Source organism: Palaemon carinicauda, chromosome 7 (genome assembly GCF_036898095.1).
Source record: "Palaemon carinicauda isolate YSFRI2023 chromosome 7, ASM3689809v2, whole genome shotgun sequence".
NCBI classification, from domain to species: Eukaryota; Metazoa; Arthropoda; class Malacostraca; order Decapoda; family Palaemonidae; genus Palaemon; species Palaemon carinicauda.
The window spans coordinates 166,404,488-166,430,471 of NC_090731.1; the positions used below are offsets into that span (position 1 = coordinate 166,404,488).

General features: G+C 40.0%; 1 protein-coding gene across 5 annotated transcripts in view; it reads right to left on the reverse strand.

Moving 5' to 3' along the window:
* Positions 1-2,506: 2,506 nt before the first annotated feature.
* Positions 2,507-25,984, reverse strand: part of LOC137644130 (peroxisomal trans-2-enoyl-CoA reductase-like) — a 71,695-nt gene continuing 48,217 nt past the window's right edge. For 4 of the 5 annotated variants that reach the window (XM_068377102.1, XM_068377101.1, XM_068377104.1 and 1 more), the window contains exons 7-9: positions 25,736-25,850; positions 22,877-22,973; positions 13,221-13,672 (exon numbers count right to left, since the gene is read on the reverse strand). In XM_068377102.1, the coding sequence (XP_068233203.1) occupies position 13,672; positions 22,877-22,973; positions 25,736-25,850 (213 nt within the window). In that variant the 3' untranslated portion in view covers positions 13,221-13,671. Of the gene's footprint in view, positions 3,380-13,220; positions 13,673-22,876; positions 22,974-25,735; positions 25,851-25,984 lie in introns of those variants that run through there. The other variant, XR_011045141.1, reaches the window with a different exon arrangement.

Below are 25,984 nucleotides of genomic sequence, written 5' to 3' on the forward strand. Positions count from 1 at the left end.
AAACATAAAAAATAATGTGTGTTGTGCCACATAGATTTCATTGCAATAATCTTTAATCTTTACTATGGATGACTTATAGCCAATTATTATTTGTAAATTAAATGAAAAGAAAACTCTTAATTACAACTAATACCTTTCATTTTTATCTCAATCTGAATATCACATTTAAATTTTCATAAAGAATCTATGCTTGTTTTGTTTAAGTGCAATTAATGTTCAGTCACTAAAAATCACTAATGTCAAGATGCCTTAGCCATAGTTGATTCAGATTAAGAGGGAGCTGTAACTATCAATCCATTCATGGATTATTTCAAAATACCACAAGTTAACATCACTCTTTGCTTTGATTTAATTTCACCACTGTGATTCTTTACTGTTCTGAAAGCACATAAATATAATTCAATACTTAATTTTCAGTCATGACAGACATCATGTATGATAAAAAATATTTCTTTGATCACAGAGTAGCACAAAAATCTTACTAAATTTGGTACTGAAAATATGTTTGGCCCTCCCCCCCCAAAAAAAAAAAATAATACCTATACTGAAAATAATTCAACAGTAATCTTTGCTTGCTCAAAAAGAACTAGATAGAATACTGAACAATACCAAATCTAGTTTGCTTACCGAAGGAATTAAATGTATGAAACAGATACCTTAAATGACTGCAGACATAAAGTACTACCCAAATGAAGAATAAGCACAATATACCACGCAACACACCTAATTAATCATTTCTTGAAACAATGAGTTAAAATATAATTTCATTGTTTGTTGTTCCCAATACACTACAAGAAATAAGATAAATATGAACAGAAACTATTCCTAATAACAAAGTATTCACTTCTACAAAACAAAAGGGACATCATACCTGACAACCAGACTACTTGAATATCACATTGCACTACAGTACTTTGCCTATTTTTTTTCCTACTGACTGAAAACCCTCGATCCTCTTTCATCACAGAGGATTAATGCAACTCAATAAGAGATATGAGCCTCGAAAAACGAGTTCTGTTGCAGCATTCCACATACCTATACCATGGTTATTGCCATAAGCTACTAGACTGTCTAAATCCTATATTAGCGGCCGAAGCCTATTAATTTTTTTACGGTAAACGTCTATATAAGCAAGCTTCGAGAGAGAAGCAATATGAATATCAGGGGAGGTTCGTACAAATAAAGTGGTTCAATTGCAGCATCTAAGTGTACACACTTTTTAGCCTTCAAATTTACCTCCCTGGTTGATCTCCTTCCCTCTTGCTGTCCAGTTTTTTAGCTTTTATATCCTACTCCAACTATGAGGTTTATCCCACATTACACCTCATTACTGAATGTCCTTCCTAGCCCCAATGCCAAGCCATACGGCTTAAACTTATAATCCATATAGAAATGGTAACATTTCCAAAGAAAATGTAAAAAATTGTAGACAAAATGAATATTAACTCCCTACCTCACAAATTATCATCATGAAAAATTTCAGATCACAGAATTAGGCATTTTTACCTACTGTAGTGTTAGCCCTAAGAATGTATTAAATATTGCCTTGGGAGAGATGTAAACAGGTACTGAGTGAAATAAAAGCCAAAAAGGTTCTCATTTTGTTAGAATGGAATCCAAACAGATTTCTTGCAATGGTGTTGTAAAAATTAAAGAAAAAGTTTCTTCTTTGATGAAATGAAAGCTAAACCTGTTTTTCACTGAACTGAAAGACAAACATGCTTTTCATTACCTAAAATGTAAGACAGACCAGTTTCTATAAATAAAAATGCTATTCAACCAATATTAAATGTCGTCAAACCTGTTTTGCTTTAATAAATATCTTATCTAAAGAAGCTCCCACCTTATGGAGAGTAAGACAAGTTCAATAGATTCCTCTTCACAAGGGTTATTTAAATCGCAATACTGTCCCTGACACGAGGCACAAAGAGAATGCCGATCATGATTGCCCAGGAGCAGTTCCCTAGACCAATCTACGCAGTAGTTACTAACAAATCTAAAAGAAATCTCTAAAAGCACTTAAAACCTAACTCTGAACAATCTGAAGAAAGGGGCTTGTCGAAAAGTCAACAGAAACGCATAGATAGTATAGCTTGTTCAAGCCAACAGTTATTGCCATTAACCAATTGATTGTTTTATTACTTTTCTAGAGGCATAAGTCTATTGAAAGAAAAGAAAACAGGAAACTTTAGTTTTAGGAGCAAACATAGATAAAACCGAGCTTCCAGAGAGAAGCAATATGAGCATTGGGAGGTTCATAGAAATAAGGCACTGATAGGCCTAATCCTTAATGTATATTACAGTACTTTCCACTGAAGAAAAATTACTATAAATTGGAGAGAATATCAAATTATATATGAATAAAGAAATATAACTTTGCTTGAAGAAAACTTCTATTACTAGGATATTTTTTTCATGCTGAACACTAGAAATTTTTTTTTCTGCAACAGCATACATTAACTTGACTCTTTCAAAACCCCCTCTGCATGAACAAATTTATCACTCAAGAGAGAGGTCTTTTTTTTTGGACTTCTTTCTTAATTCAACTTAGCACAAAAACTATTAGAGCTAAGAATTTAATTTTTTTTTACCATATAACTGAATAAATTTCCTTTCCATTGATATAAAGTTATACATAATCTATAAAAACTATATACTGTACACGTAAATGACAGAGAAAATAACTGGACGAAATATATGCCACGGGACTTAAAGGAGTACAATAAGTCTTATGGGCTTCAGAGGATTGAGACCCAATTCTTTGGTTTTCTAAGATGCACATATTAGAAATCATGTAAAAAAAACATCATGGCGAACAATGAAGTAAATCCTCTCCACCACAAGATCATAACTTTACATTATAATGGGACTTCAAGACAGCTGCATGCCTCTTAAAAAATTTAACCATCCTTCATATTTACACCTATTACACATCACCAAATCCTGCCAAATAGCAAATAGCAGTTTTTAAACTAAATTCAAGAAAAAATGACATCCACCAGCCTTAATAACCACACTTACCTACGAAAGGCTACCAAAATTCAAATAACTAGTAATAAAGCATAAAAATGATTATAATTCTCCATTAAACACTCTCCTTATTACCTGAGTAAAATGGTTACAGAATATTATTCTACCAATAAAAAAATTCTTTCATTTACTCACCAATAATTCAAGGATAGCTTGATAAAACACACAACTCAAGGGCCAACTCATACAAATATAAATGGAAGTTTGAGGTACAGGTATTTGGTTCAACTATGACCTTAGGTACAGTACTTTTCTTGGTCGAATGGGACAAAGCCCTGTAGCTTTATAAACCTTCATTCTTTCTTAATACTAATTATGAGCAGTAATTTTGCTGTAAGCATCAACATACCTGTAAAGAAAAGTTTTTATGAAAAAATGTTATTTTCCTTAGTAAAATAAATTTTTGAATATACTTACCCGATGATCATGTAGCTGTCAACTCTGTTGCCCGACAGAAATCTAAGGTCGGGATACGCCAGCGATCGCTATACAGGTGGGGGTGTACACAACAGCGCCATCTGTGAGCAGGTACTCAAGTACTTCTTGTCAACAAGAACTCAATTTTCTCCTCGGTCCACTGGTTCTCTATGGGGAGGAAGGGAGGGTCCTTAAATTCATGATCATCGGGTAAGTATATTCAAAAATTTATTTTCCTAAGGAAAATAACATTTTTCAATATTAATCTTACCCGATGATCATGTAGCTGATTCACACCCAGGGTGGTGGGTGGAGACCAGCATACATGTTAACATTAGAAGCTAAGTATCCCGTATTTCATTTTAGCAGTTATTCAAAATAACAAGCATAAAATAAATAAGTACCTGGTAAGGAAGACGACTTGAACAATTACTCTGCCTTTTTAAGTACGTCTTCCTTACTGAGCCTCGCGATCCTCATAGGATGCTGAGCGACTCCTAGGAGCTGAAGTATGAAGGGTTGCAACCCATACTAAAGGTCCTCATCAAAACCTCTAATCTAGGCGCTTCTCAAGAAATTATTTTGACCACCCGCCAAATCAAGTAGGATGCGAAAGGCTTCTTAGCCTTCCGGACAACCCAAAAATATTTCAAGAGAAAGATTAAAAAGGTTCTGGAATTAGGGAATTGTAGTGGTGGAGCCCCCACCACTAATGCACTCGTTGCTACGAATGGTCCCAGAGTGTAGCAGTTCTCGTAAAGAGACTGGACATTCTTAAGATAAAAGACGCGAACACTGATTTGCTTTTCCAATAGGTTGCGTCGAATATATTTTGCAGAGATCTATTTTGGTTAAAGGTCACGGAAGTTGTGACAGTTCTAACTTCGTGTGTCCTTACCTTCAGCCAAGCTTGGTCTTTCTCATTCAGAAGGGAATGAGCTTCTCGTATTAACAGTCTGATAAAAATAGGATAAAGAATTCTCTGACATAGGCAAAGATGAATTCTTAACTGAACACCATAAAGCTTCAGACGGGCCTCGCAAAGGTTTTAAAGTAGAACTTAAGAGCTCTTACAGGACATAATACTCTTTCTAGTTCATTTCCAACCATACGATAAGTTTGGAATATCGAACGATATTGGTCAAGGCCGAGAAGGCAGCTCGTGTTTGGCTAGAAAACCAAGATGTAGAACATGTAGCCGTTTCGGATGAGAATCCGATGTTCTTGCTGAAGGCATGAATCTCACTGACTCTTTTAGCTGTGGTTAAGCATATCAGGAAAAGAGTCTTAAAGGTGAGATCTTTCAGGGAGGCTGATTGAAGTGGTTCGAACCTGTCTAACATAAGGAATCTTAGAACCACGTCTAAATTCCAACCAGGTGTAACCAAACGACGCTCCTTCGTGGTCTCAAAAGACTTAAGGAGGTCCTGTAGATCTTTATTGTTGGAAAGATCTAAGCCTCTGTGACGGAAGACTGATGCCAACATGCTTCTGTAACCCTTGATAGTGGGAGCTGAAAGAGATCGCTCTTTCCTCAGATATAAGAGGAAGTCAGCTATTTGAGTTACAGAGGTACTGGTCGAGGATACGGATACTGACTTGCACCAGTTTCGGAAGATTTCCCACTTCGATTGGTAGACTCTAAGGGTGGATGTTCTCCTTGCTCTAGCAATCGCTCTGGTTGCCTCCTTCGAAAAACCTCTAGCTCTCGAGAGTCTTTCGATACTCTGAAGGCAGTGAGACGAAGAGCGTGGAGGCCTTGGAGTACCTTCTTACGCGTGGCAGACGTAGCAGGTCCACCCTTAGGGGAAGAGTTCTGGGTACGTCAACTAGCCATCGAAGTACCTCGGTAAGTTATTCTCTCGCGGGCCAGAGGGAAGCAACTAGTGTCAACTTTGTCCCTTCGTGAGAGGCGAACTTCTGCAGTACCTTGTTGACAATCTAGAACGGAGGGAATGCATATAGATCTAGATGAGACCAATCTAGTATAAAGGCCTCTAAAAGAACTACTGCTGGGTCCGGGATAGGTGAGCAAAGTATAGAGAGCCTCTTGGACATCGAGGTTGCGAAGAGATCTATGGTTGGCTGGCCCCAGGTGACCCAAAGTCTCTTGCATACATCCTTGTGGAGGGTCCAAATATGTTGAAATTATTGTCCCTTCCTACTGAGACAATCTGCTAAGACATTCAAGTTGCCTTGAAAGAAACTTGTTACTAGCGAAAAGTCTAGACCTGTTGAACAGGAGAGGAGGTCACTAGCGAACTCGTACCATGTCAGAGAGTAGGTCCCTCCTTGCTAGGAGATGTACATCAAAGCAGGGAGTTGTCCGTGTTCACCTCCACTACTTTGCCTTGAAGGAGAGACCTGAAGCTTTTCCAGGTCAGACGTACTGCCAGAAGCTTCTTGCAGGTGAAATGCATTGTCCTTTGACTCGTGTTCCATAATCCCGAGCATTCCCTACCGCCTAAGGTCGCACCCCAGCCTACGTCCGATGCGTCTGAGAAGAGAACGTGGTTGGGAGTCTGAACAGTCAGGGGAAAACCCTATTAAAGGTTGAAAAAGTCCTTTCATCAAGTCAGACCAGACTTATCTTCCGGAAACCGGGATCGAGACCGCTTCTAGCGTCTTGTCCTTTTCCAGTGAAGAGCTAGATGAAACCGAAGAGGACGGAGGTGTAGTCTTCCAAGTGACACCAATTGAACCACGGATGACAGTGTCCTAACCAGACTCATCCACAGCCTGACAGGGCCGTGTTCCTTCTTCAGCATCTTCTGGATGGATAGCAGGGCTGGGGGTTGATCGTCTTGTTCAGCCATGTCCTCATCAGAGGGTTCCTCATCCGAAACTGATGAGGGAACGGCAACGGAGTGGGCAACGTCTGACTCGCTGAATCCGGTCGCACTGGTGGATGCGTGACGGAGCCGGACACAAGATCATGGTACTGCTGCACAGTCTGTGAACTGTCAACCATGGGGAAGCGAGGAAGTACAGCGACAACCCGAAACTGTCTAGACTGTCTGGGTTGTGCAGACAACCCCTTAACAGGTTACTGAGGTTGCCGCACTGCGTCACAACAAGTCACCTCTGCAGGTTGTTGAACGTCTTCCCAGTGACACACTGAACGTCCACAACCACCTCCGAGAGTCGCTTAACGTCAACGCGCGACTGGCAACCGACACTGGGTCGCACCGGTGGAGGAACCATCTCAACTGGCGGACGTGAGTAGGATACCTCAGCGTCAACAGGGCGTACAACCAACCGGTAGGAAGGTTGTTGGCAAGAAGGTTCTTCTCCGTAAAAAATCCTCTATCAAGGACTAAGCTTGGACTGCATGTCTTGCAACAAAGCCCAAGGTCTATGGGAGCAGGTGTGGCAACAGACGGGGTTAGCGACTGAAGCGGAACCATTTACCCTCCCTGGAAGCATGTTATGCTTTAATTAAAGTCCATAGGAGGCTAAGCAGCTTAAGGCTCCTCTCCAAATGACAGAGTCCTCAAGGGAATATCAGAAGGAGGGAGAACAGCACTTTCTCATCTACAGGAACCATGTCCGAGAAAAGCTAGGTTATCTCAGTGAGGGTTTCACTGGTGCATAAGCAGCAGACCAGAAGGCAACGTTATGAAACTGCTTGACAGTCTGTGAACTGTCAAAAACTGAACTGTCAACACCAACAGGTGCGTGAGGACATACAGTACTGGTGTATTAGTAGCACACCAGAAGGCAACGTCATGTAACTGTTTGACAGTCTGTGAGTTGGCAACAACCAAAGCTGTGTGGGGAAGCCTCAACTCCTGACTGACAAGTTTGCTGCGGGCGAGTGGCGGTAACCACAGAGTGTTGCGGAGGCTGACACACCGTGTCAAAACACGGCAGCTTGTGGTAGCTCACGCATGGCAACGGCGTGCTCCGTGTGTCTGTGGGAGTCAGCATGCGTCTGGCAGAGTCAACTGCGCATGGGTGGAGGAGCTCTCACAACAAGAGTGTGGGAGCAGGCAGTCATGCCGGGCGCACAACCGTGGCAGGCTGTAGGCCAATGGGTGCATCGTCAACCTTCTCCGCAGCAGAGTTGCCAAATTAGCGATTTGTGCTAATTCATTGCCTTTTAACAGTATTCTATTTTAGCTACTTTCTTAGAGAAATTCCATATGACTTTAGCTACTTTCAAGCTACTTTTGCAAGCCTATCTAGCGACATTTGAAAATTTGAGTTGGCAACCCTGCTCCGCAGTCGGAGTGTGGGAGCTGGCAACAACAAAAGCGGAGTGCTGGTGCGTGGGAGGGACTGCCGTGGGTTGCGGATCATGCCGCATTGCGGCAAAACACGGCAGCTTGACAGCACCTTCCCACTGCTGATGCGGTAGCTCACGCATGTCAACGGAGGGTGCAGCATGAACATGCGTCTGGCAGGGTCGACTGCGCATCGGTGGTGGAGCTCTCACAGGTGGAGTGTGGGAGCAGGCAGCCGCAGTATCTGCTGAGCGCACAACCGTGGCAGGTTGTAGGTTAACAGGTGCAGTGTCAACCTTCTCAGCACGATACTCCTGCATGAAGGAAGCAAGCTGAGACTGCATAACTGCAGCATGGACCACTAGGGTCTATAAAAGACGGCAACAAACGGAGCTACTGTCCGTTGTGACTGAGGGTCTAAAACAGCTGGTGCGGCAACAGACGGAGTTACTGCCTGTTGCGGTACCACCTTGCCTCTCTCGGAAGGTGTGCAGTCGTCGGATGACTGCAGCGAGTCCGAACTGACCCAGTGGCTACACCTAGGCCGTTGGACTTGCGCGGAAGGGACCGACTTGCATTTAAAAAGCTGCAAGATTTGGTCCATGGTTTCTGCGAGAAACCTCTTCCGCAGACGAGGAATAAATGGGCTCTCTCGTCTTTGTGTGGGTGGGGTGATCACGTCGGCAACGTGTGTAGATACACCCGAAACCACGGAGGGAAACGTCTGTTCGTCGATCAAGGCCTGTGGAACCCATAAGTCCTTCGACATTACTTCTCCCCTGGGCTTGGGAGCTTGTAAGAGGTATCGGACTAGGTGAACAACTGGCACGAACAGACGAACCCTCGAACGCAACACTGTAACACTTTGCGCATATCACTTTATCACTTTTGATTTTCTGTTTGCACTTATTTCACTGAAATTGAAACTTTAACTGATTTCCACCTGAAACACACAATCCTATCCTTCATTAAAAGGTAGTAATTGCGAAAACAGTTTACAATGCAACAGAAAAACATAATTAAAGATAAAGAATTCAGTGGCTGGAAAAGAGACTAAACACTAGATCAAATAAACTACGTTTAAAATCTCTCACCGCATAAAGCCTGGGAACAAGAATAAAACTCTAGAAACGTTTTACCTTCTTCCCCTACAGCGACAAGGGAGAAGAGTAAAAAACGAGAACAACGTTACCCGCTTGAACGAAACGTTTATTCTCCTCTCTCTCCCTCCGTCTCTATCCTTCTCTCTCTTCTCTCTAGACTTAGAACCAAAGAGAAGAGCCCAATTATATATCGTTAAAACATATTATTTGCTAAAGGAAAAAACTGAAAGGTTTCCCAAATAAAAAGTTCCTTTATTTAGAATTTAAACCATTTAAGCTAAGAAAGAATGAACGAAACGCTAGAATCGGTTTACTCTTACTGCAACGTGAAACCGTGAAATACTCTCTCTCTATCGTAACGATAGAGCGCATGTTGAACGTTCTGAACGTCAACAACTGCGGAGACAAAACTAAACGTTAGTTCATCTTTGAAAACAGTACGAGACTATCAAAGAAATTCTTTCAAAAACATAAAATTAAAAAAGGGTATAAATTCTTAAAAGGTAAATACGATATGACGGGCTCAAAGTTAATTAACTTCGGTTCCAAGTAAGGACCGCCTACTATTAGGAAAGGTCGCAAATAAACAAATATAAAAATTAATTTTATAAGTTTATAATAAATGGAAAGTTAATCGAAGAGGCCTTAAAGGCGGAGAGATATAAAATAAATAGATCTATAACTTGTTAGGCAAAATTACCAAAACCTAAACACACTTCCGTCTAAGGGAAGGGTCGGCCATTTAAAAGTGAAAGAGAGTCCATACTCTCTTCGAGTCATAATTAAATCTATCCAAAACGAGTTCAAGTTTTGAAATGAAGATAAAACCCCTGCATAGCGAAAGCTCAAAACTGGAATAGTGTACTTCACCAAATCAATGTGAAAACAAATCCAGTTAGGGACGGCGTATTTAGTAGGTCTTACCTGTGGCACGACAGAGGAAAAATTGAGTTCTTGTTGACAAGAAGTACTTGAGTACCTGCTCACAGATGGCGCTGTTGTGTACACCCCCACCTGTATAGCGATCGCTGGCGTATCCCGACCTTAGATTTCTGTCGGGCAACAGAGTTGACAGCTACATGATCATCGGGTAAGATTAATATTGAAAATTTTTTTTTTTGTTACTTTTACATAGCCTATTCACACACTTCAGCCAACTCATAAAAAAAAATAAAAAGATTTAGTAGCTCAGACAGGTTAATGAATATATATACAGTCTCAGTCCTTTAGGTTTTAGGTAATTAAATGAATCATACTTTATATGATGTATAAATGCTACAAGATTGGAAGGGCAATAACTGGTTTGCATTTAAATCAACTTTGATTAGAAATAATATTAGTCATATAACAAATCTATTAATTTACCATACCCTAAATGCCAGTTTAAGCAGAAGGTGTGGTGATGGTCTGAAAGGTGAGGAGGACTTGAAGGGACTAATGAACTGCTAAGAAAAGATATACAAGGAAATTCAAGGCTTCAAGGAAAACATGGAGTCAAAAGTAAGCCCGGGTCACTAATGAAAAATGTATGAATGTATGATGTGTGAAAGATCAAACACACATACTAACCCCTTGAAAAGGCACCAAGACCAAAGGTTAAGTAGAATAATAGACAATTCAAAGAAGAATTAGCTCACATGAGAAGTCAATTTAGTGAAGGGCCAGGATGACATGAAAATAGTTTTGTCCTGGAGGTGCTGGCTAAAAGTCAAGTCAACCTCAAGATTTCCAGAGCTAAGCAAAGCAAAATCATTAAGAGTGATGTCATGGAAAGCTAAATGAGTTTCATTTAATTCCATGGTCATTTAAGCAGAGGAACAAGTTACAATAAGCACATGGAGAACAGTAATTGAACAGGCTTGGTTCAAGAAGAACGCCTAAGTCTAGTGGCATGCATATATTCATATATAAATAGAAGAAAAAGGTTGATAGAGAGAAAAGAGGGGAAACTCATCCAGAACAGCTATAGAGATCATTCTAAAAAATAGAACAGAGGCCATCAAACCCCAAGATCTGTAAAGTTACTTCTAAAAGCACTTATAATTTGTCTTGAAATTAGTATTACATGACTAAAAACACTCTTTTGATTTGAATCTCAGAATAGGAGGGAAGACTGTGAGTAGTCATCTTTGTCACTCAAAATGTCCTTAGAAGAAAACAAGATAAAAAAACATCGAGACATTTAATTTGGAGACTAAGAGTTGAAAAAGAGCACACGAGTGGCATCTACTGCTTATGTGGGGGTGAATAAATGCTGGTGCAAGCACACACACACCATATTGATGGCAAAGGAAATGCTTGCAAAATTAAGACGGTTAAGCAGAACTTAAAGACTGGTAGAAAATTATTAAAACATTAGTGCATAGCCACAATGAAGTTTTGCACGTATTAGTAAATACAAGAAGGTAGAGGAATGCAGAACCCTATGAAATGGATATCCAACAAAGGACAACTGAGCATTATGTTAGGAAGGCATGAAAGGGTCATGAAAGTGTTGGTAAACACTTGATGACTTACTAGTAAAAAAGTGAATGTTTGAGCACGTTCTCTCCATGGTGTAGTACTGCTACTCTGGATACACTGGTTTTCTTGCTTTTGATAAATGTTGTACTGATGCAGTCTAGAAGCATGCTTAAGAAAGGAACAATCCTTGGGGTAGGAAACATGGGGTGAAAACAGGAGTAGATGGTTTAATAATACCCATGTTAAAAGTATACTGTAAGTGGCAAGCTAAATGAGTAAAACTTGGGCAAGACTAAGACTGGGATGTAGTCTGAACCTGATGGATGCTCTGTTTTGGCTGTTGCTGGTAGTCTTGCTGCAAAAGCTCTTGTAGTACAAAAATATTACCTTTGCTTCAATTGACCTTCAAAGAAAAAGAATACTGCTCTAGTCATCTTGATAGTTACTGCTTCACCTACTTCAGGTGTTTTTGCTAAAGGTAGTCTATTTTAACGTACTCGTTAAGGGTCTTGTTACACCTTGTATTGGCACTCCAGCAACAACTATTGTTTACATAGTTACAACTGTTGCTAACTCTTATATTGTAACTGCTGCTGGATTTTTAATGTAATTATTGCTGGTGCACTAGCTGTATGAGTTGTAGGATTAATTGCTGCTGGTCTTCCTTCTGGATCTGCTGCTAGTACTTTTACTGCTGGTACTCTTTTGTAACTGCTGTATGTGCCCTTGCAACAATTGTTACTGGTACTCTTGGTTTTGCTGTTGCTGGTACTCTTGCTAGATCACGCAAAGCTATTTTTCACTTACCTACTGCTTAGGCTCTTGCTACAACTGATTTTGAAGCTCTTGCTGATTTCACTGTATGGAGTGGTCTGACCCATGCAGGGCACCTCCTCCCATTATTCCTCCAAGGCCGAAGCAGATCCGAGGCCTCTTTGCTCCTTACGCATACTCCCTGAGGACCGAAACAGGGGCTTATACACAGGGGTGGCAGAAGCAGTTGAAACCCCCAAGGAGACTTAAGTAGCAAAAGACTTATTCACTTATTCGGTGTCTTCTTGGGTGTTGCCAAGACGGTCCACCAGCAAAGGCTTACCTCACTTCTTACCCTTTAGAGTATATGCCTGCCATTGCACAGGTGGCCATGACCTGCACTCGGCATATGGGAATGATTGTGAACAATCATGTTGCCTACAAGATGCACGGAGGGAGGGTGGACCTACAGCTGGTTCACTTATAAACTAGCTGCAGCTTCAACCCTTCCCCCGCCAAGTACGAACAACCTGTTCTGCAATAGAAAAAGAAAATGAAAATGCTTGGTAAGGGACTGGCACTTTATGCATACTAGACAGAGGCTGAATCAAAAATGAAGCTCTACAGTTGGGAAAAGGGGCTGGGCTCCTTGTAGACAGAGGCTGAATCAAAAGTGAAGCTCTACAGTTGGGAAAAGGGGCTGGGCTCCTTGTCCAGCCCCTTCACCAGTAGGGTGCTTGATATTCAAGTTGTAATGACCGTCTCCATCTCGTGCCACATCAATCTCCCTAATATTAGGACGAGAGTTTGTATGTCGCATAGATACAAATAATGCTCTTAATAAAATGTGCGAAGATAATACATTCCTTTCGTTTTATGTATTGTCCTCATTAAAATAAATATTTTCTTATGCAAGGTTTACACCTTAACATAAATATCTAAAACAAAAGGCAAATCAAGCCCCCTTTCAAATACAAATTAAATTTATTGATTATAAAACATTTTAATTTCTTAACAAAATAAATCTATACAGTAAACAAATATACGTATGTACCATATTTACATACAAAGATATTTCATGTTATAAAAGGTACACAACCATGTTATAAATACACATAAACTGAAATTTACTCAAATGTTTATTTTGAACAGTAATTCTATAGCACTATAAGTGCTTTGTAATCTGTTTCTATGCAAAAGCAATTAGGTATTATAAAAGATTCCAGAATTCTGTACGTCACAAAATTGCTTTCATTGCAAAAATAAATGCAAAAATTTTTTATTTACAACAGCATTTCAAAAGTGTCTTATCTACAACAGCATTTCATAAGAAGTGATATTTCATGGGGACTTAATATTGATGATATTTACTTCACTCAATTAAAAATAATTTCACTAACAATACTAATATATTCTCAAAACCCTACATGATTTAATTAATAAAATTTGTCATCTTCCTTATCAATTAAACATTCTGTATTATACTCCAGTAAAATAGTAATGTACAGAAAATCAAGAAAAATAAAAAAAACTGTAACACTGTACTTACAAAGCATGCTCAGTATATTTTTCTGGAAGTATCCACCAACTGAAGAAAACATAAAATTCCATGTTTTGTATACCAAGCTTTTCCTTTTGTAATCTAGCAAGACCTTACTGCAGATCATTATTCTTATTTACCTAAAATAAAAAAAAGATCATAAACATTACCATCTTGAAGAGAGCACTAATTTCTAATAAAGACAGCATTACTATATATTTTTCATCTCCTTTTAAAAGGAACTAAAACAGTTCTTCATACTGTAACAATATGATTGCTCCTCATAAAGGAGCAAATAAAAAAAAAGCTTAGGAAAAGATTTAATATCCACATTGTAGCAAAATACTAGACAATTGGTACATTCTTGTTTCCTTTTATCACATTCTCTCATTTCCGCTTCTGATTCAATTTTTGTTAGATCACACATCTAATCACTGCATGTGGTACACAGGGTATGAGGCTCTATTTTTACTAATAACAGCCTATTTACTAACCCTTTAACACAACAATTGATTTCTTAGGAGAGAAAGTTGAAGGTCGATTCACACTGACAAACAATGTTGATAGCCTCAGTTGGCGTGAATGATCACAAAAATGATATTTTCATTATAAAATAAATTTTTGAATATACTTACCCGGTGAATATATAAATAGCTGACGTCTCCGACGGTCGACAGATTCCAAAAACTCGCGAGCGATCGCCATGAAGGCTGCCGGGTGTGCCCACCAGCGCCGACTATCGGCCAGATACCGCATATACTTCTCAACCAAACCAGTTCTTCTCAGTCCGTAGGGTCTTTATCGGGGAGGAAGGGAGGGCCTTTAATATTATATATTCACCGGGTAAGTATATTAAAAAATTTATTTTATAATGAAAATATAATTTTTAAATATTAAACTTAGCCGGTGAATATATAAATAGCTGATTCACACCCATGGTGGAGGGTAGAGACCAGTATTAAAACAATAAAGGCGTATATGCTCAAGAGTTTTTGAAAACTATTCAAAAAACAAACTTAAGTATAGGTACCTGGTAGGGAAGCTGACTCTGATAATTACTCTGCCTCATTAGTCCGCTATCCTCACGAAGCCCAGCGATCCTCTTAGGATGCTGAAAGACTCCCAGGAGCTGCTATATCCAGGGTGACCACCCCTATAACAGGACCTCATCAATACCCTTAATCTGGGCGCTCTCAAAAAACAATATTTTGACCACCCGCCAAATCAAAAAGATTGCGAAAGACTTCTTAGTCTCCCGTACAACCCAAAATAAGATTAAAAATTTCAAGACTAGATTAAAAGGATATTGGGATTAAGGGAATGTAGTGGTAGAGCCTTCACGCACTACTGCACTCGCTGCTACGAATGGTCCCAGTGTGTAGCAGTCCTCATAAAGAGTCTGGACATCTTTCAAGTAATATGAAGCGAATACCGACTTGCTTCTCCAAAAGGTCGCGTCCATAATACTTATAATGGATCTATTTTGCTTAAACGCTACTGAAGTTGCTATCGCTCTAACTTCATGAGCCTTGACTTTAAGTAAATTACGATCCTTCTCACTTAAATGAGTGTGCGCCTCCCGAATCAAAAGTCTAATAAAATAAGACCACGCATTCTTAGAGATGGGCAAAGAGGGCTTTTTAACGGAGCACCATAAAGCCTCTGAACAACCTCGTAGCGGTTTAGTTCTGGATAAATAAAATTTAAGAGCTCTAACGGGGCACAGCACTCTTTCAACTTCATTCCCCACAATCTCAGAAAGACTGGGGATTTCAAATGATTTAGGCCAGGGACGAGACGGAAGTTCATTCTTGGCCAAAAAACCAAGTTGAAGAGCACATACTGCTTTATTAGTGGAGAAGCCGATGTTCTTGCTAAAAGCATGTATCTCACTAACCCTTTTAGCCGAAGCCAAGCTCACCAAAAAAGTGTCTTGAGGGTAAGATCCTTCAGGGAGGCTGAATTTAATGGTTCAAACCTGTCTGACATAAGGAACTGTAGGACCACGTCCAAGTTCCAAGCAGGAGTCGAAATATGACGCTCCTTGGAAGTCTCGAAAGACTTAAGCAGGTCTTGGAGATCTTTGTTATTAGAAAGATCCAAACCCCTATGCCTGAAAACAGAAGCTAACATGCTTCTGTAGCCTTTAATGGTGGATGCAGAAAGGGAGCAACCGTTTCTCAGATAAAGCAGAAAATCCGCAATCTGCGCTACAGAGGCACTGGAAGAGGAAATAGAGGAGGACTTGCACCAGTCTCTAAATACCTCCCATTTCGACTGATAGATCCTGATGGTAGAGGATCTTCTAGCCCCCGCGATCGCTCTAGCTGCCTCCTTCGAAAACCCTCGAGCTCAAGAGAGTCTTTCGATAGTCTGAAGGCCAGACGAAGTGTGGGGAGGCTTTGATGAAATCTCTTTACGTGAGGCTGTCGCAAGAGATCCATCCGCAACGGCAGACTTCTTGGAACGTCTACCAGCCATAGAAGTACCTCTGTGAACCACTCTCTCGCGGGCCAGATCTATGGTGGGTTGACCCCATGTCATCCATAGCTTCTCGCACACAGTCTTGTGCAACGTCCACTCCATGGAGATGACTTGTCCTCTTCTGCTGAGGCAGTCCGCCAAGATATTCATTTCTCCTTGCACAAATCTCGTCAAAAGAGAGATGTTACTTGCCTTAAATGGAGTTCCTTCTGATCCGTGGACCAAAGACCCGAGCATTCCAGACTGTCCAGTGGAGCTCCCTAACCCAAATCCAACGCATCTGAATACAACACATGGTTTGGGTTCTTGATCGCAAGAGAAAGACCTTCTCGAAGTCTGATGTTTCTGTCCCACCAAGTCAGACATGTCTAGACTGAGTTGGAGATTGGGAAAGAGATACTCTCTAAGCCCTCCTCCTTGTTCCAATGGTTTAGGTGAAATTGGAGAGGGCAAAGGTTGAGTCTCCCCAGAGAGATAAACTACTCCAGCGATGAAAGAGTTCCCACGAGGCTTGTTCAAACTCTTACAGAGCAACTGTTTTTCTCTTGCAAGTGACGGACTTTTAACAGAGCTTGTTCCATTCTTGTGGGAGACGAAAAGGCCCGAAAAATTCGACACTGTATCTCCATTCCCAAATAAAGAATAGTCTGGGATGGAGTACTGTAAGTTACGACTTCTCTACGTTCACTATGAGACCTAGCTCCTTGGTTAGGTCTAATGTCCATTAGAGGCTCTCCAGACACCGATTTAATGACGACGCCCTGATTAGCCAGTCGTCAAAATAAAGGGAGGCTCTGAATCCTCAAAAAATGTAGAAAGCTTGCTACATTTTGCAAGAGCCTTGTAAAAACAAGAGGAGCAGGAATGAGGCCGAAGCACAGTGCTCGAAATTGGTACACTACTTTCCCGTCCACAAACCTCAGATGTTGTTGAAAGTTTGGATGAATCGGGATGTGGAAGTATGCATCCTGAAGGTCGAGAGAGACCATCCAGACGCCTTCCCTTACTGCTGCCAAGACAGATTTGGTAGCCTTCATCGTGAACTTTGTCTTGACAATGAACACATTGAGCACACTTACATCTTAAGTATTCCTGCAGTGAACGTGGCTGCCAGATCATTGGAGCCATCCCTGATAGCCTTGTTCATGCATGACATAATTGTACAGCAATACATTGACAGCTGGAGAGACCTTCTTACTTAAGGCTCCCAGGGACCAATCCAATAAATAAATACTTCAAACGCTCGAAAAAACTCCTAACAGGAGATGGTCTAGCTCTGAAGCAGACCATAAAATCTTGGAGCGTCTCATGGCTAGACGACGAGGAGAGTCCACTAGGCTTAAGAAGTCTCCCTGGGCAGAGGCAGGTACTCCCAAGCCGAGAACTTCTCCTGTTTCACACCAGACGCTTGAGCGAGAAGCTAATTAAGAAGGAGGAAAAGCAAAAGCAGACTTTCCTAAACTTCTCCTGGATTCCAACCAGTCTCCCAGTAAGAGCATGGCTCTCTTGGAAGAACAAGAGAGAACTGACTTCGTATATGTAGGAGTCGAAGAAAGTCATGTCAAGAGTAAACTCAGACGGCGGAGCAGCCGTTACAAAACGAGTAGGACAAAATTTCACTAAAGAAATTCATAATTATAAAACAAGGGATTGTTGGACCACCCTAGGATACTCCTCTTCTGAATGACTCCCCAAAGGTACGTTAGTTGAAAGGGGGTCATCAACTTCTTCAGAAGGCACATCATCTGATAAATCTAAAGTCTTGCGAGAAGGAGATTTATATTCAGAATGACGTGAAGGAAAAGCCTGACAGGCTACATCAACTTGTATATGAACAGAAGTTAAAGTTGGAGGGTCGATGTCACGTTGTGACTGCAGAGAATGTTATTCTACTACACGTCGTGACAGAAGTAACTGACGTTCAAACGTCCCGTAGTAACAACGGTGACTGCTGTTCGATGCTATATCGTGACTACGATGACTGACCCTCGACGTCAAGTCATGTCTACGGTGTCTACCGCTCAACGTCACGTCGTGTCTGCTGTGTCTGCAGCTCAACGTCACGCTGTGACTGCGGTGGCTGACGTTCAAAGCGATCAGTTACATCGAGATTTATGCTCCGCATCTCGTTTAACAGCAAAGCTGTCACTAGGGATAACGTCAGCGTGGCGTAACAAAGCTCGTTTAGAAGGTTGAAGACCCGAATCACGTATCCCAGAACCGTGACGTACAAAAAGCAAAAGATTCTTTCGCACAGGAACAGGATCGTAAGCTTCTATTAAAGAAGAAAGCTTTAACAGCATATCTTGCAAAACACTTAACTTCGGATCAACCTGTGACTGCGGTGGCTGATGTTCAAACGTCACGTAGTAACAGCGGTGACTGCTGATCGATGCTATATCGTGACTACGGTGACTGACACTCGACGTCACGTTGTGTCTACGTTGTCTACCGCTCAACGTCACGTCGAGTCTGTGGCAGAAACGTCTGTACATGAACGTCATCGCTATGAACGGGACTCTCATGATGACTACAGCTAGGACGTTGAACTTGTTCTGAAGGAACTAATAAACGTTTCAACCGTCTCGAAACCTTACGCCCAGGCTTTTAAAGAGACGAATCATTGGAAGACGAGGAGAAACTTCGTCTCTCCTGTCTTATGGCAAGGACGTGCTTGACGAGCAACGTCTGATACCTTTGAGGGAACGTCTGTTCGTTGGTTTACACCCCTCACTCCCTTAGGTCCTACGACATTCCTTCTCCCTGGTGCAGGGGAATCTGAAAGAGGTCTCGGACTAGGCAAGCGACAAGCACGAACAAACGAACCCTCCGCAACACAGAACATGTTTTTTGCACTTTCTTCAATGATATCGCATTTTTTAATAATTTCACATTAGACATGAATAAAGCTGATTTCTACCAGAAGCACGCAATTCTCCCTTAAATTAAAAGGTTAGAATTGCGAAATGAGTCGTATAATGTAAGCACATTAGTACAAAATGAAACACACATGCAAATATCAATAAACATATACATATATATCGAATAAAACGGAAATATATAAAGTTAAAAAGATCAGTGACTGGGGATGAGACTAAAAACTAGTTCACTAAGGACTACGTTTTCAATCTCTGACCGTACAGTGCCTTGGGATGAGAATAAAAACTAAAACGTTTTATCCTCTCTCCCCGTACAGAGACTTGGGACGAGAGTAAAAATCTGAATCGAGAACAACGTTACTCGCTCCCAAACTCCTTGTACAGAGACTTGGGACGAGAATAAAGATCGGATCGTCTCTCTCTCTCTCTCTCTCTCTCTCTCTCTCTCTCTCTCTCTCTCTCTCTCTCTCTCTCTCTCTCTCTCTCTCTCTCTCTTGTCACTCACAAGAGAATGGCTCACTCACTCTTCGTCAATAACAGGTTATTTGACTAAAGGAAAAAACTGAAAGGACTCAGAAATTGAAAATTAACATGTTCCTTTAAATTAGTATCTAAAAAAACTTCAGTTTGAAAGAAGAATGAACAAAACGTCAAAATCGATTTACTCTTTCTGCAAAGTGAAACCGTGATTCTCTCTTTCTCTATCGTAACGATAGAGCGCAAACTGCGTAGCATAAATAAACCAAACGTTAGTTCATCTCAGAAAAACAGCACGAAGACTATTCAAAGAATAAATTTCTTAAAATATTTTCTAAAAATATTCATCTCATCACTCTTACAGAGCAACTGTTTTTATCTAAACAAAAATAAAAGTTGAATGGGCTCAACGTTGTTTAACTTCGTTTTCCAAGTCAGGACCGCCTACAAAGAATAGGTAAAGGCCGCATATAAACAAAAACATAAAATTTATCTCGGTGTTTAGTATAAATGGAAAGCTAATCGAAGAGGCCTAATAAAGGCGGGTGAGATATAAAATATATAGAGGTAAATCTATAAATATCAACAATAATTTATAAAGTGATAAAATAAATACTAAAAGCCTTTAACACACTTCCGTACCCTGAGGGAAGGGTCGGCCATCTTTTCTCTATGGAAAAACCAGAGCGAGATTAAAAAAGCAAAGGCAAAAACTTTTCCTCTCCTTTCAAAAGCATTTCTTTTGAAGATAGTATTGAATAATCCAACACGGCGAAAGCAATAAAACCAAAACCAAGTACTTCACCAATCGGTAGAAAACTCGAGGTCAAGCGCGAGCGGAACCAGTGTTGTCTTTAACACCGACAGAGAAGAACTGGTTTGGTTGAGAAGTATATGCGGTATCTGGCCGATAGTCGGCGCTGGTGGGCACACCCGGCAGCCTTCATGGCGATCGCTCGCGAGTTTTTGGAATCTGTCGAACGTCGGAGACGTCAGCTATTTATATATTCCCGGCTAAGTTTAATATTTAAAACGTAGTTTTAAACCAACGGTCTGACTTATGAAACCTCACAAGATGGTTGCAGAGGTGATGATACTGAGGTTGAGAGAAAACCTTTTAAACTTGTTTTAAGGTTGAGAAGCTCATGCCTCACAGATATTAGCCTTAGGACTGAAAGGTATCAAAATAATAAATTTGATCATTAATATGATTTTTTTCGTGGGAATTTTCTGTTCAATCATATATGCTTCACATCCATAGAATTGTTTGCCTGTGTGAAATCAAAAATTAAGAAAACACTTCTACTGTACTATCCAGTATATCATGTCAATGATAAACCCATTTCATTAAAAAAATCTACAAAAATCCTTTTTACATATAATGTCCTTTACAAAAACTTGGAGAGGGTACATTTCCCCCCCTCCTCAAATAGAGGGGTTGGGTTTATTATTATTATTATTATTATTATTACTATCCAAGCTACAACCCTAGTTGGAAAAGCAAGATGCTATAAGCCCAGGGGCTCCAACAGGGAAAAATAGCCCAGTGAGGAAAGGAAATAAGGAAATAAATAAATGAAGAGAACAAATTAACAATAAATCATTCTAAAATAAGAAACAACGTCAAAACAGACATGTCATATAATAAACTATCAACAACATCAAAAACAAATATGTCATAAATAAACTATAAAAAAGACTATGTCCGCCTGGTCAACAAAAAAGCATTTGCTCCAACTTTGAACTTTTGAAGTTCTACTGAATCAACCACCCGATTAGGAAGATCATTCCACAACTTGGTCACAGCTGGAATAAAACTTCTAGAGTACTGCGTAGTATTGAGCCTCGTGATGGAGAAGGCCTGGCTATTAGAATTAACTGCCTGCCTAGTATGCACTTAATGACATGGCTTGGTAAATTGAGGACTGGAAAGGAAGGAAAGGAAAAACAAGTTGGAATAGCAGCTGTGGGTGAAATGTAGGGTTACATATAATACTAGGCATTAAAAGTAACAAATCATGCTACAAGAGGGCTTAACATTGGATAAGGTAAACATAGTGGAGGATTGGCCAGGGCACCAGCACACGTTGAGACACTACCACTTGAGAGTTATTGGGTCCTTTGACTGGCCGGACAGCACTACATTGGATGCGTCTCTGGTTATGGCTCATTTTGTCTTTGCCTACACATAAGCCGAATAGTCTGGCCTATTCTTTCCACATTCTCCTCTGTCCTCATACACCTGACAACACTGAGATTACCAAACAATTCTTCTTAGCTTAAAGGGCTAACAATTGCAATATAATTTTTAAGTGGCTACTTTCCTCTTGGCAAGAGTAGAAGAGACTTTAGCTATGGTAAACAGCTCTTCAAACCATTGTTCTCTAGTCTTAGGTAGTGCCATAGCCTTCCACTGTCATGGATTAGTTCTATTGCTTGAGGGTAGACTTGGGCAAGCTATTCTATGTCATTTCTCTTACTCTTGTTATTTTTAAGTTTTTATAGTTTATTTATGACACTAATTTAAAATTGTTACTGTTCTTAAAATATTTCATTTTGATTGCTTATTACTTCTCTTGTAGTTTATTTATTTCTTTTTTCCTTTCCTCACTGGGCTATTTTTCCTTGTTGAAGCCTTGGGCTTATAGCATCTTGCTTTTCCAATTAGGGTTGTAGCTTGGCAAGTAATAATAATAATAATGACTAGATGGGTTTGGGAAGATCATGCTACATGTGAAAAGTTGGTAAGAGAAAGTAGCCGTAAGTAAACTGAGACTGAGAAGGTATAGACACAAGATAAGAGTAAGAGTGGTCTGAAATGCAGCATAGCAAAAATGATATGAAGACCAGTATAAAACCATGGAGAAAGAACCTGATGAAAATTCAGAGATATTACATTAGACAAAAGCTAGCAATGGGAACTTTTCCACATGAAACCCAAATAGGAAAATAATTATATAAAAATAGAAATGAAGATGAATACAATATTTAGCAATTTTTGTAAGTAGAAACTCGCCTAGATAGAGAAAAGACAAGAAAAATAGTGTTACCAGTCACCGAGGCATAAAAGAGTTGAAGTTGTTGTTATTGAATTAGACTGCCAAAACAATAATTCAGAAAGTAATGATTGTATCCAAGAATGGTACATAATTGATTACAGTATTATTGTACCATACATGACATGAATTCAAGGCCAGATCAATTAGAACAGTTATTAACAACATTATGACTCATATTAAGAATTCATTAAAAGTGATTAAGTTGAAAAGATTGAAAGGTGCTATATTCTAAGGCCAATGCATTGTGCAGTACAGTATGTCCTCCTGTACAATTTAGCTCTAGGATATGAGAGTAATGAATATTAATGAATTAGTTACATAAATAAGTCGACCCTTTACATAACTTAAAATTAATAAGATCTTACCCGGTAATGTTTTACATTTTCTATGAATATTAAAGGTTAAGAACATAAAACAGTTCAACATGCATCACTGAACTACTTACTACAATTTGGCTTTTGGTGAAGAGCTCCCTTCTTCAGTATCCTCCTCCTCACCTGTTGGACTGAATGACCATTTGTAGGGAGGCAAATTTTCATGCTCTGTAAGACGGGTACATAATTTTAGGAACTCAAAATAATTATAAAACTATACTGTATAACAAAAGAAAAACCAAAAGGTAAGAGATACATTAAAAGGCACAATTTATATGGGTAATTCAGAAAATAGTTCCTTTTTATGATTGAAAAGTAACAAGTGAATATTTATGAAATCATTACTTTACATCTACATAATCATACTAATTTTTCATGTTATGAACCCAAACCTTAGTTCAGTTAATTACTTTTACAAGTAATTTGTATGTTTACTGACTAAACAAACCTGAGTCTTTTGAAATAGGGAACATGTCTTCAGTGGAGCTGGAGTAGCTCTTCAAACCATTAACTGAGAGGGGTGGTTGAGGAAGAAAGTTTAATTTAAAAGACTCAGGCTTGTATAGCTAGGAATTATACAAATTACTTTCAAAATTTACTTGTTCCTACACGAAACACGGGTTCAGGAACCACTTGGGTATCATCCACCACCCCGACGGAAAGATAGGTGGTATTGTAAGGAGCCCTATCCTTACGACAACAACTGACCTTCCTGGGATTCTTCGACAACATGCTTTTTTTCTTCTGAGAAGAAGTGCCAAAATCCGAGTTGGAAGTTGAAGAGGAGGAAGAAGAGGAGGAGGAAGAAGAGGAGGAGGAGTAAGAAGAATACACACATTCCTTCCTCTTTCCAACTCTCACCTCCGGCTCTGCAAGCAGAGGGGTTGACGTCTGAACGACCAATGGTGATAACGCTCCCCTGAGGAGAGTTGCTCTAACTGGAACCACAGCACTGTCATGGGGGAGGAGTTAATAGGCACAGAGATAGCAGTTACAAGCCAAGGAGCAACATGCACGAGGGGAGGGTGATGGGAACAAGGGTAGGGGTGGTGCAGAAGGTCCCCACCTTACAAACATTCAGACACAAACATAAATCCAACTGAAAATAACAAAGATAAGATAAATATTGTAATAAAACAATATTATATCATTTAATACAGTAATGAATGAATGATTTGAAGTTCTCTGGCATCCTGACATCATTAATACATTAAGCAAAACAACATTTCTAATAACTTGATATCTATTTCATATGAAACCCAATTATCTATTGCTTTTGTAGCTGGAAGTCATAAGTATAGGATTCAGATTAGGCTTACCATAGGCCAAAATTTATCAAAATTCCTTATAAACAGCTTCTTGGAACACATTGTTTGTATGTTGAGGACCTTCTGTATACACAAGGATGAATGGGTCAGAATTCATGCGCGGGGTAAAACTCTTTCGGTCCAGGAGCCGAGACGGCAACTTAAGTGTCACACCCATAAGTACCAGAGCTTTTTTGCTGGCACTGGTACTAATTTTACAAGACGAGCCTTAACCCTTTTACCCCCGGGCTATTTGGAAATTTCCAACCCTTAACCCCCAGGGGGTTATTTGTTTCCCAGCACATTTTGCAGTATATATTTTTCAAATTGCTCTAACAGCCTTAATTTTTATCATAGAGAGGTCAGGTTGGTCTCATTCTCTTGGAAAATGCCTGAATTTTCTCAAAAAATTATCAAAAATATGAAAAAAAAAATGTTTATAGCATTTTTTTGCAAGGACGTACCGGTACGTCTATGGGGGTAAAGGGATGGCTTTTGTGAAACGTACCAGTACGTCCTTTGGGGGTAAAAGGGTTAACAGTCCTTTTGGGCTTTGAAGGGGTCACCACTGGAGCTACTGAAACTGGGGACACCAATCATGCCTTTCCCCACTAACACTGGCACTGGGGACAACAGGGGCAAGGCAGCCTCAGCTACTAGCTCCCTCGAGATCATAGAGGGTATACTTGAAAGACTGAAAGACCTAGAGACCCAAGCCTTCCTTAAGTTTGACTCATCATTGGTGGTCTGCATGGTAATGGGTGGAACCTCCAACTTCTGATGGGGTGCAGCAATCAATGGGGAAACCAAAGAATCAATACTAGAAAGTCTGCTGACATAGGTCTGAGCGCTCCTTGCTCCTGACATACACTCCCCAGGGACCAAGCCAGGGACGTATGCGCAAGAGTGGCGGTAGCAGACTCACCTAATGAGTGAACAGAAAAGCCGATGGACGCCTGTTGCTTCTTGAACGTTGCCAATACACTCTGAAGAAGGCCCACCTCTCTTCCTCCCCTTTAAGACATACAACCTACACTAGGGAAGTACAAATTTCTTGTTTCATATTCATAAATCACAAGCACAGCCAGCATTCACTTCCAGCAACAAAAAGAAAAATATAAAATTTTGATAAGGGTGTAACAGCAAGTCCATACTCATTGAGGCCAAAGACAAAAGTGTAGAGCTTCCGACAAGTGGTGGTGATGGGGTGAGGAGGGAACTTGCCTGCACTCGGCTCCTATCATTAACTACTTTGTTAATGAATTCAGCAGCCCTTATAGCTCTGCTGAAAATATGTTGCCTAGTATTTTAATGGACTCAGGTTTGTATACTCATATGAACAAAGTGTATTTCTTTGTCATTTGGGTGTGCTGCTAGCTCCTAGAGAAAAGCTTTGACCAATACCTTTAGGTTTAGGTCTCCAAAGTAACTGTGAAAAGCCTATTGCACATTTCCCAAAAGACTTTAGGAATCAACTGTTTGATATTGGACCCATGATCCTTTAATATTCTAAGTTTATAGCTTCGGTAACATGCTCTCTAAACACCGGAAAAATTTAACATTTACCACACCATTCATATATACCAGTAACTAACTGAATTATCAAGATCATACACGGTTTACCTGGAATTTGCCAAATAAGAGGAGAATACAAACTGCCACCACCATCCACTTTTAGGGTTGCACCCGAAATAAATGATGCCCCGGGAGAGAGCAAAAAGCATGTTGCACTTGCCACCTGAAAAGGAAAGCATAAGAGTAGATAACATTTTTTTCTATAAAATCTAATTAACATTTTGTTTGATGCTTTACATATTCCTTTCTACTTATATATATGAGTTTAAGCAAATGCTGAAATATGCTGTTATTTGA